Source organism: Colias croceus, chromosome 23 (genome assembly GCF_905220415.1).
Source record: "Colias croceus chromosome 23, ilColCroc2.1".
NCBI lineage: Eukaryota > Metazoa > Arthropoda > Insecta > Lepidoptera > Pieridae > Colias > Colias croceus.
Genome location: NC_059559.1, coordinates 6,753,434 through 6,765,572, shown reverse-complemented (window position 1 = coordinate 6,765,572; position 12,139 = coordinate 6,753,434). Strand labels below are relative to the sequence as shown.

Genomic DNA, 12,139 nt, shown 5'->3' with positions numbered 1-12,139 from the left:
GGTTTGCAATTTTAGAAAAAAATGCCGTCTTGTGATAATAAAACGCTGTAAAATTTGTTCCCGAAAACAAAAAAAAAGATAAAACATCGTTTCACAGGTTTTCTGTAGATTATTTGGCTGATTTATTTCTTTAATACGAATAACAATTTTACAGATATGAAGGAATATAAAACTTCAACGTATGTTGCCAGTATTTTGAAAATGAATTTGCCATTTTTATTGGTAAAACGGTAAAATGGTTGAAAGATCTTCAGGGTAAATGCTGTTGGATTTTTCGATCGTGAATGTGATTATTTGTATAGTGCACTAAAGGTTCATGATCATTATTAGATTATTTTAATAAGCATAATACATTATTTTGTTACTTTTATAAAGCTTAAAAACGTCGTAGTCGTTTTCGCTGGCGATTTAATTTATGTGAACTCCATGATGGATATGATGAAAATAAAATGTCCCGTATTCTCGACTAAAAACTACCGCTATTCGTATTCATATATTATGAAAAATAAAAATAAAATATAATTATTATAGTTAATATTGAAACTTTTTTTATGTAATTTATTTAATAAAAAATTGAATACAATTATTTTGTCCATATATAACTTTAGTAGGCAGGTACTTTATGTAATAAAAGAATTTAAATAAAAATTAAAACTTGACTTCTCATTTATGTATATAGCCTACGTCACTACCGCCACTAACATAATAATTCAGATCATTGCAATGAAACCTCACAACTCAAAATCGGTCCAACGGTTTATACTGCAGGGCGTGTCAAAGAAATATTATACATACATTCATAAACTCGAAAAACATAACCCTCTTTTTTCCGTAGTCGGGGAAAAATTTGGGAAATTTTTCAATATCTGGCAACATTACACGCACACAGAAGCACCGTGTACGTACAGTGCAGCGGCGAAATGACAGCACACATAGCTTTATTGAAAATGACGATAAATTATTCGGTTTAGTTCGGCAACGCTCCATCTGTCTTTTATTTTGTAATCTAAGGTTACAGCATTCCGAATCGGTGGTAAATGTTAAAAATATGTAATGACGATTCAAAAGTGCTTCTCGAAGAAGTCTAATTAAATAAATGTTTGAGTTTGATATTGCAAAATAATAAGACCTGGCCCATGAGGGGATCGAACCCGCGACCTTCGCGTTATTAGCACGACGCTCTAACCAACTGAGCTAATGGGCCGATGAGTTTTAATGCGAAACATAGATTCAGGTGCACTTTTGTCTGTTATTTTGCGTCAGCTATTTAAAAAGAACATAGGTATTAGCGCTATTCAAAAGTGAATGAATAAAAAAATGTTTGACTTTGAGTTGAGTTTGATTTATTAACAAGGTTAGGTGTATTTTTTTACATATAACTACAGTACTCCAAAATTAATAATGCGCATGCAAATCTTCGCTATTTGTCGTATTTCCAAAATGTATTTCATTTGCCTCAACAAATTTTACTAAATTATGCATGAAGAAAATGCATTTAACCACTCTATATACATATCATCTTCGGACGCTCCGGGAATATGACAGTTACCGAACTGTGATGAAGATTTCTATGCGCATTATCACTTTTGGAGTACTGTACATACATAGAAAATTACGAACACATCCTTGAACTACTTATTTCGAAGTTAATTTCTTTACATATTATACTTTGATAATAATAATGATTCGATTATTAGAAACGTGTAATAATTTTCCACATCGAAACAATAAAACAAAGTTACTTTATTTATACCTATTAAAATATAACATAAATCTGTAACAATCTACAAAAGCACATACCAAATAAATCAAGATCGAAATGTTATTGCCAATAATGTTTTTATTTTACGTCCAACCTGCTGAATTATCGAGTCTTCGAATATGGGGCGGAAGGGACGCAGAACCGAACGAATTTCCATACGTAGTCGCAATAGAATTCCGGATAAAGAGAAAAAAATCCACTGAAACATTCATTCCTCATTGCACTGGATCCCTCATAGCTCCATCTTGGACGCTCACCGCTGGGCACTGTGTCGACATCAACCGTAGTAAAAAAAACAAAACCGTCATAAGCTATACGATGGATGGCAAAAAGACACGCTACAATGTGCTTTATATGATAGCCCATCAAAGTTTGAGGAGAGGTATGAAGAATGGTGCAAATGACATAGGGCTTATGAAGAATGAGGAAGTAAAACATGTGACTTACGCCAAATTAAGCGCGGTGGATTACACGACGTTTATCGGGCTAGAGGCCCTGTCTGTTGGTTATGGGCTGATGAACACAGATAATGGTTTGGAAGCAGCGTCGTCGGGTAATAATACTTTGCAGGTAATTTGTCATCGTTTTTGGTACAGTTATGACGAAACATGACTAGACACAGTGGTCAGTAGAGAAAAATTACGACGGTACAGGGGACTATTTACTGAGCAACTGCGTTGAAAAACTGTATGGATTATTAGACTGTGGTTTTATCAAGTAATTTTTTTCTACAGATCCTTGAAGTGATGTTCACTAAATGCATCGACCGCAACCGATATGGTAGAAGTCCAGCGATGTGCACGACTCCAAAATGTGGCGCAAAGAATTCTATATGTCCAGGTGATTCTGGCGGACCAATCATACACAAATCGGGTGTAGTTGCCGTCCATTCTACTGGCGTAAAATGTCAAAGTCCATATTATTCACCACGCCAATTTCGAAGAAATTTAGGCGTTGCTGTACCAGTGAGTCCGTTTTTCAGTTGGATTTTGGAACAAATGAGACTTGGAAGTGTTTAAGACTTGGAGAATGTGGTCTACTCTGTAACTGCAGACTGTTATATATACCAATAACTTATGTTTATTACCCAAAATAAATTTTAACGATGTCAAAATTGTGTTTGTTTAGTCCTTGGTTTAATCGAATGGCTGTGAGTTTGACTTTTTACTGGATTCCATTTTTACTGTATTAGATGAAGAACATTAATTTAAAACAGTACAAACTATAATTAGCAGCATTGCCTCCTACTAATATCTATATACATATAATAAATCTGTAGAAGGGTCAATTCTGTACATTGAAAATATTGAAAAAATAAATACCAGGGGGTGTTACTGGATCGATACCAAACCCAAATATGTGATTAAAAAAATTTTTGTCTGTCTGTCTGTCTGTCTGTCTGTCTGTATGTGAAGGCATCACGTGAAAACTAGCGGTTCGATTTCGATGAAACTTGGTATAATTATACCTTATTATCCTGGGCGTAAAATAGGATACTTTTTATCCTGGAAAAATACGTAGAAAAAAAATAATCTTCATTTTTCAGTTTTATCCATAGACGTTGTTCCGTAGAACCGCGAACACACGTTGCGTATTATTATAGGCCTAACCGTATTTGGGAATTGGGTCCAATAGATATTTATAAGATGTTATTGTCAGAGGTCTCAAAATGGAGAAATAAACCATCCACGCGAAGACCGACGTCCGCGCGGACGGAGTCGCGGGCGGAAGCTAGTATCTAATAAAGCTGAAGAGTTTGCTGTTTGTTTGAACGCGCTAATCTCGGGAACTACGGTCAGATTTGAAACATTTTTTCGGGGTTTTGATATCGAGGAAGGCTAAAGGCACTGCGGGTAAAACCGCAGGGCACAGCTAGTGTATAATAAATGCGAAAGTTTGTGAGGATGGACGTGTATACTGTATGTGTATGTTTGTGATTCTTTCACGCAAATACTACTGAACCGATTACAATGAAATTTAGCACACATATAGAGGGTAACTTGAATTAACACATAGGATAGGTTTCACCCGGAAGGATAGTACTTATTTATATAGAACGGCTCAACTATAAACTGCGTTCCAATGTAGGTATAGTCTATCTATAAAGTCACGAAAAGAATGTTTGAGGAACTAAAAATAATAAAAAAAACATAGCAACACTAAATTACACTACATGGGATGTTATTGGCTACGGTAAAGTTTAGCTGGAGCTGTTATTTTTGAATTCTTTCAACGATGTTATTTGGAAATAAGCTGGACAAATGTTATACAATTTGCATGATGCTTATGCTGTTTCGATATCTAAAATTATTACACACTAGCTTTCCGCCTGCGGCTTCGCCCGCGTTTTCAAAGAAAAACCCGCATAGTTTCCGTTCCCGTGGGATTTCCGGGATAAAACCTAGCCTATGTTACTCGTGGATAATGTAGCTTTCGAATGGTGAAAGAATTTTTAAAATCGGTCCAGTAGTTTATGAGCCTATTCGTTACAATCAATCAAACAAACAAACAAACAAAGTTTTCCTCTTTATAATATTAGTGTAGATGTTTCTAGAAATCGAATCATTATTATTAGCAAAGAACATGTAAAGCCGTCGCGTTGTCTTCGAAACAAGTAGTTCAAGGAAGTGTATATCTATACCACAGACTATTTCTTATTTCTAATCTCGGGAATTAATGGTCCGATTTGAAAAATTATTTCGGTGTTAGATAGCCCATTTATCGAGGAAGGCTATACGCTATATATCATCTCGCTAAGACCAACAGGCGCGGAGCACTGCGGGTAAAACCGCGGAGCACAGCTAGTATATTACATGTATACTAAAAAAACACTAAACTTTCTTTCTTTCTTTCTTTCTTCTTTAAACCAAAATATAGTAATTATTGTATTGTCACCGATCCTTGATAAATGTAAAAAGTTTGAACAGAATCTGTCAGTTGAATGTGGGTCTCAACAAAGATTAACATACAAACATAACGGATATTATGTGGTGGCCATATCGTAGATTTGATAATTTCATGAAATGATTGCTCATTTCACGAAATGGTCGCATTACATACAAATATTTAATGGATACAGGTGTACCATTAAATGTTTGTGCATATAATAAAAGCGTGAAACTCTTGGAAATAAATCAAACTCAACTTTGACACAACTCCAGACATTTTCTATTCATTCACTTTTGAATCGTCATAATCATTTTCTTAAATATAGCAAACACAAAAAAAAAAACAGTTAAAAGTTTCTAGTACCTAAGCTTTTTTCTACGCATGTGCGAGGGCAAAGGCAGGTAGGTCTGCCTATGCCTATCTGTCTGTCTACCAAATTTCAAGATAAATGATAACATTCTGTGATTCTGCAGTTACAGAGTAGACCACATTCTCCAAGTTTTAAACATTTCCAAGTCTCATTTGCTCCAAAATCCAACTGAAATATGGACTCACAGGTGCAGAAATACCAGCGATTTCAAATTCGCCTAATTTTCTTGGTAATATGTTTGTTTTTCGACAGCCGTGGCCCATACTATGGACGGCCACAACACCCGATTTGTGTATGATTGGTCCGCCAGAATCACCTGAACAAATGAAGCTGTTTACACCACATTTTGTCGTCGTGCACATTGCTGGCTTATTCAGATTGAGGTCGAAGCATCTTATGAACATCACTTCCATAACCTATAGAAAAAAAGGTCTAATAAACCAAAGAGTCGATCAACGAAGATGCTTACTAAGGACGGCCGTATACGGACCGAAGCCGCGATCGCGCGGTGAACTAGACATTCATTCACTGCCGTACATATGACTGCTCGAGCAGTCGCGACCGCTTCAAGCCGTCGGTCAACGACCGACCGCTCGAGCTGCCCGTGTACGGCCGCTCTAAGTAGAGTTAAGACCAGTAAACTATTGTGTCTTGTTAAGTTTCGTCATCTATCCGTACCAAAATCAATGGCAAATTACCTGCAAAGTATTATTATCCGACGACGCTGATTCCAAACCATTATCTGTATTCATCACCCCATAACCAACAGACAGGGCTTCTAGCCCAACAAACGTCGTGTAGTCCACCGCGCTCAATTTGGCGTAAGTCACATCTTTTACTTCCTCATTCTTCATGAGTCCTATGTCATTTGCAGCATTCTTTAGATTTAGAATCATATTTTGATGGGCTATCATATAAAGTACATTGTAGCGTGTCTTTTTGCCATCCATCGTATAGGTTATGACAAGTTTGATTTGTCTACTAGGGGCGAATTCAACACAGTGACCGGCGGTGAGCGTCCAACATGGAGCTATGAGGGATCCTGTACAATGAGAACTGAATGTTTCTGTTGATTCTTTGCCTTTCTTTTTGCGGGTTTCTATTGCGACTACGTATGGAAATTCGTTTGGTTCTGCGTCTCTTCCTCCCCATATACGAAGATTCGATAACTCACCGGCTTGGACGTAAATCAGAAATATTATTGCCACTAACATTTCTTATTTGTATCGTGTTTTATTTTGTGTTTTTATAGATTGTTGTAAAATTTATTTTAATGTGTGTGATAAAGTTCTTTTGTTTTTTTTGGATTTAATATTATCCATTACTAGAAATAGATATATCCATACTATATTATGTACTATATATTATATCTAATATATAAAAATCAATGCCACTTTTCGTTGTAATTCCATAACTCGAGAACGGCTGAACCGATTTCGATAATTCTTTTTTTATTATATTCCTTGAAGTACGAGGATGGTTCTTATGTAGAGAAAACGTTAATATGTACCACGGGCGAAGCCGGGGCGGACCGCTAGTATACTATAAAAATGAATCGCAAAATGTGTTGGTAAGCGCATAACTCGAGAACGGCTGAACCGATTTCGTTAATTCTTTTTTTTTTAATATTCCTTGAAGTACGAGGATGGTTCTTATGGAGAGAAAACGTAAAAATGTACCACGGGCGAAGCCGGGGCGGACCGCTAGTAATATTATAAATGCGAAAGTAACTCTATCTGTCAGTCTGTTACTCAATCACGCCTTAACTCCTGAACCAATTTGCATGAAATTTGGTATAGAGATATTTTGATACCCGAGAAAGGACATAGGATAGGTTTTATCCCGGAAATCCCACGGGAACGCGGGGCGACACCGCGGGTGGAAAGCTAGTATTTTATACTAGCTGCTCCGTGCGGTTTCACCCCCGTGGCTCCCGTCCCGTTGGTCGTAGCGTGATGATATATAGCCTATAGCCTTCCTCGATAAATGAGCTATCTAACACCGAAAGAATTTTTCAAATCGGACCAGTAGTTCCCGAGATTAGCGCGTTCAAACAAACAAACAAACTCTTCAGCTTTATAATATTAGTATAGATGGTTACACAAGTTTATATTATATGATATTTTCTTTGATAATAATATAGCATGAGTTTTCACGATTTAAATAATATTTTTAAATTGGTTTGTGTTATATGTACAAGAATTAGGTTGTAAAAATAGGTTGTTTTATTAACCGACTTCAAAAAGGAGGAGGTTATCAATTCGGCCGGTATGTTTTTTTTTATGTATGTACACCGATTACTCCGCGGTTTCTGAACCGATTTACGTGAATTTTTTTGTTCGATGCGGGATGGTGTCGAATTGGTCCCGTAAAAATTTTATTCGGATAGGCCCAGTAGTTTTTATTTTATGAGCATTTTTGTCTGTTGTCAAATGTTGTCACTTGTTTTATTTTACATCTTTTTCTCTACTTTAGAGGTATTTTCATATCTTCGGCTTCAGCTTATTAAGTACTTAAATTTAAACATTAACTTTACAGCAGTCGTGGCCGAGTGGTTAAGGCGTCTGACTCGAAATCAGATTCCCTCTGGGAGCGTAGGTTCGAATCCTACCGGCTGCGGATTTTTTGATAAAGTAGCTTTGGTGGCTTCCTTTTTAACACGCTTTTATTAGCTTTTCCTGTAGTATGTAACCGACTCCCTATACTATTTTCTATACTAATATTACAAAGCTGAAGAGTTTGTTTGTTTGTTTGAACGCGTTAATCTCAGGAACTACCTACTGGTCCGATTTGAAAAATTGTTTCGGTGTTAGATAATAGATAGCCCATTTATCGAGGAAGGCTATGGGCTATATATCATCACGCTAAGACCAACAGGAGTGGAGCACTGCGGGTAAAACCGCAGAGCACAGCTAGTTATAGCTTATATTATTCAGTGATCATTGTAGCTCTATCTCAAAAAGGATAAGTAGTTTTTGGGTAAATTAATTACAAAAAAAATAAACATTTAAATAATAATAATAATAATTTTTATATTATTATAAACATTTAATTATTATTATTATTATAAACATTTAAAGTTTACTCAACCGGCAAGACCTAGCTGAGTTATTCTTTATTATATCCTTATGTCCCTGTGATGATGATGATGTTCCTGTAGAAATATCAAAATAATAGCATAAGTTACTCCTAATAACATTAGGTCTCTGTCAGTGAAAGTCCCGTCAAAATCAGTCCAGCTGTTCCAGAGATAAACCGGAACAAACAGACAGACAGACAAAAATTGTAAAAATTACTATTTTTGGTGTATGTATTATTGGTATAGATTAACGTTGAATTAACGTGTTTATTCTGTTCACAGATAAAACAACCGACAGATGGGCAAAAACAGCAGAACGGCGTGGCATCGCACCTCTGCTTCGAGAAAACTCTCTGAAACTATTAGCGAATTCAACAATGGTTATATTTCAATGGAATAAGAGTCGCTACAGATGTTTCTGTTGCAAAGAACCGTTTCCGGGCATAAATGAACTGCGCACACATACGAATAACGAACATAGTATACATGACATAGAGAGAAATATCATATCCCAGCAAAATAAGCTGTTAAAAGTAGATATATCAGTATTAAATTGTAAAAAGTGCAACAAAAAGATGGAAAACATCAATGATCTAGTCAACCATTTGAAAGAAACACACGATATAGCGTTTAATTTTAATGATAGTTTATTAGTGCCTTTTAAAATCGAAACCTCGGGGTTGCAATGTCAAATATGTTTGCAGAACTTCAATATGTTCAGACTATTAAACATACATGTAAATAAGCATTTTCAAAACCATGTGTGTCATATCTGCGGCGCGGGGTTCACGAATTTAGTTTTTTTAAATTTACACAAGACGAGGAATCATCGGACGTTTCGATGTGGCCAGTGTGAACTCGACTTTAAATGTCGTCTTGACAAGCGAAAACACGATATTGCCATTCATAATATAAAAATAGAACGAAAATCTCGCTTCCCGTGTCCATACTGTGATGAAAGGTTTTATCAAGAGAATTTTCGGGTTATGCACTTAGTTGAAAAACACGGTATGGAAAAACCGGAACATAAATGTTCTGTTTGTTCAAAAGTATTTATTACGCGCAGTTTGTGTAACAATCACGTGCGATACGTTCACTTGAAGGAGAAAAGTCATGAATGTGACATCTGTCATAATTTTTTCTACACGAAATCTGACGTTTCGCGCCACAGAGTAACACATACGGGGGAGAAGAATTTTGTGTGTAGCTTTTGTAATAACCTCTTCGCAACTAAGGATTCCTTGAGGCGACACGTGAAAAGAACGCATGCGGTTATAAATTAAATTCATTTACAAATAATAAGTGTATTTATTTGCCTGCTTACCCTTTTATAGAAATCCACAGACCTATAAATTTCATCTCATAGATATATAGCATTTAAATTCGATATTAATGTGATATTTTTACAAAAAAAAACTCAGAACAGTAAATGCTTTTAGGTCACAGTTTTAAGTGCATCATTTAGTTTCCGTGATATTACACCTCTTTACATTTTTTTCTTGTAATTTACGTGCCCTCGAGAAAATACATGATGACGTGTATCATCTTATGCTATGTCAAATGTATTGACTTGTTGTTTATTTTGTTATGAACTTGCTAAGAAATTGAAATAAAATACAAATTATGGCTGCAAAAGAAAATAAAAATGCGTATGCCGTTTGTGACCGAATAAAAAGGACTAAGCCAGATGTAGTTGTAACGGAAGGTGTGTATTTAAAAGTTAATACTTACATAAATTTAAATGCTAAAAAAATCCTCTTGACCTACTCTTTCTATTAAAAAAAAGCATCAATATTCGTTGCGTAGTTTAAAAGATCTAAGAATTAATTTAATTAATTATTAATTAAAGATCTAATCTATTATCTAGCCATAATCTAAGCATGTATTATAGGGACAGACATAGACAGCGGGAAACTACTTTGTTATATACCTACGATGTAGTGATGAAGAAAATAAGCACAATGTAAACGATATTCTATTAGCAACTATGTGTTACAGAAATTGCAAAAGAAATCGGTTCAAATTATAGAACATTGCCAGCGTTCGAAAAGGGATTGTTTGATTACGTGTATATGAAGCATTATTCGGTTCAAAATAACGAACTTTTAAAATGTCGCTGGCTGGAGTATAAAAAACACATTGAAGAGAGAGTTTTCGCGCCTTTTCAATTTCCATGCATAAGGTACTAGGTTTCATACTAGTCGGACAATAGGTTGCCTTGCTACTTATAGCACACTCAAAGTATAGTGTTCCCCATTACTTTACTCTTTGCTCTTTGGTATAGTGATTATCTACAGCTATAATTAATTTTATAAACCTGATAGTTCAGGATACATCGCCCATTTTTGCAAGTGACTACTATCAAGCTGATTTTCCGTTTGTAGCTTTATTTTGATGAGACACCGAATAATTTCGTGTAAGAAACTCTCGATTGTGGTAGCTAACAGAGATAACAAGGATAAATTTTTTTGATTTGATGGTTCTCAAATATTTATTACGCAATTTGTAGGACAATATGTCTGTTGAATTATATAAACATTAACTAAGTGAAAACAAAAAAATCAGCTTGTTAGTAATCATTTATGATGACCTCGTTATCGATACACTTTGGAAAGGGGGACTCTTTGAACCAACCATAGATTTTGTAGGACCAATATTTTTTCGAATAATTTAGGTAATTATCTTGAGATTGAACAAAAAAAAATTCAGTTAGTAATAAATATTTGAGAACCATCAAATCAAAATTTTTTATCCTTGTTATCTCTGTTAGCTACCACAATCGAGACTTTCGTACACGAAATTATTGGGCGTCTCATCAAAATAAAGCTACAAACGGAAAATTAGCTTGATAGTGTAGTCACTTGCAAAAATGGGCGATGTATCCTGAACTATGAGGAGTTTGTTTGAAGTTGAAGGCGTAAATCTTGGGAACTACAGGTCTGATTTGAAAAAATTAATTATGTATTAGACAGCCCATATTTTAACGAAGGCTGTAGGCTATACATCTTCACGCTTACACAAGCCTTAAACCAATAGGAGCGGATCAATGCGGGATAAATTATTGCGGGGCACAGCTAGTTACTCAGAAGATTTAAAAGACAAAAATAAAACACAAAAATTAATAGATTATCTTCTATAATATAAAAATGAATCCCAAAATGTGTTGGTAAGCGCATAACTTGAGAACAGCTTAACCGGTATCGTTAATTCTTTTTTTATAATACCTATTCCTTGAAGTTCGAGGATGGTTCTTATGTAGAGAAAACGTGAATATGGACCACGGGCAAAGCCGGGACGGACCGCTAGTTGTATAATAAAAGTTGGTTCTTAATTTAGTTTACCTTCCAAGTACCACACATATATATAGAGTTAGCAATTTTTTTTTATTGACAAAATTCTCGTCGGTACTTGTTCACAAAATTAACATTAATTGTATGATAAAATAATATAATTACAGAGACCTCCATTTTCACAATGGCTGCATTCGATTCTTGCCCTCCGAATCGATATATCGTTACCCCGATCATCGTATGAAGCTTAAGCCAGGCCCTGGTGTAGATTTTCGCGGGCAAATGCCCATACCTCAAGAGCTTTTGATGAAACGCGGGATGAGTAAGTCCGGGGGTGTTGTGAAGAAGGAAAAGAAGAAAAAATCGAAGTGATTTACAATATGGCCGCTTTGGTTGATATTTTTTTAATAAATGTATTTCATTTTGGAACTGATGTTTAATTAATTACCTATTGCATTTTGTAATAAGCAATTTGATTTACACTTACAACTTGTCACTAATTAACTTGACCTGTATAAACCAAGGTATAAACGGTGAGCAAGCGAAAACTTGGCGGTCTTGTCACTAAATAAGATCGATTTCTTCACCAATACTACAACCAATACTAATACCGTAGTATTATATTATTATTATGTGTACTAATACTAAGCACTTAGTTTCTAAATCCGTCTAAATATACCATTAAGCATAAATCTCACCACTGGCTTAACATTTTCGTGCCTAAAATTATGATCATATAAATGTACAAA

General features: G+C 35.3%; 3 protein-coding genes and 2 non-coding genes across 5 annotated transcripts; 3 read left to right on the top strand and 2 right to left on the bottom strand.

Moving 5' to 3' along the window:
- Nucleotides 1-1,130: 1,130 nt before the first annotated feature.
- Nucleotides 1,131-1,204, bottom strand: Trnai-aau. Its single transcript has one exon. It is a non-coding gene; the product is annotated as a tRNA-Ile (tRNA).
- Nucleotides 1,205-2,080: 876 nt separating this feature from the next.
- On the top strand, nt 2,081-2,781 carry LOC123702250 (granzyme K-like). The gene is made up of 2 exons (XM_045649943.1): nt 2,081-2,332; nt 2,497-2,781. The coding sequence occupies exons 1-2, from the start codon at nt 2,081-2,083 to the stop codon at nt 2,779-2,781; spliced, it is 537 nt and encodes a 178-aa protein (XP_045505899.1).
- A 2,244-nt stretch (nt 2,782-5,025) lies between these two features.
- On the bottom strand, nt 5,026-6,235 carry LOC123702249 (chymotrypsin-2-like). Its single transcript, XM_045649942.1, has 2 exons — nt 5,720-6,235; nt 5,026-5,437 (listed from the first exon to the last, which is right to left on the bottom strand). Exons 1-2 carry the CDS (start codon nt 6,233-6,235, stop codon nt 5,153-5,155), a joined length of 801 nt encoding a protein of 266 aa, XP_045505898.1. The 3' UTR covers nt 5,026-5,152.
- Nucleotides 6,236-7,558: 1,323 nt separating this feature from the next.
- Nucleotides 7,559-7,640, top strand: Trnas-cga. The gene has a single exon. It is a non-coding gene; the product is annotated as a tRNA-Ser (tRNA).
- A 2,058-nt stretch (nt 7,641-9,698) lies between these two features.
- Nucleotides 9,699-11,771, top strand: LOC123702352. Its single transcript, XM_045650084.1, has 3 exons — nt 9,699-9,805; nt 10,099-10,282; nt 11,558-11,771. Exons 1-3 carry the CDS (start codon nt 9,724-9,726, stop codon nt 11,760-11,762), a joined length of 471 nt encoding a protein of 156 aa, XP_045506040.1. The 5' UTR covers nt 9,699-9,723; the 3' UTR covers nt 11,763-11,771.
- The last annotated feature ends 368 nt before the right edge of the window (nt 11,772-12,139 follow it).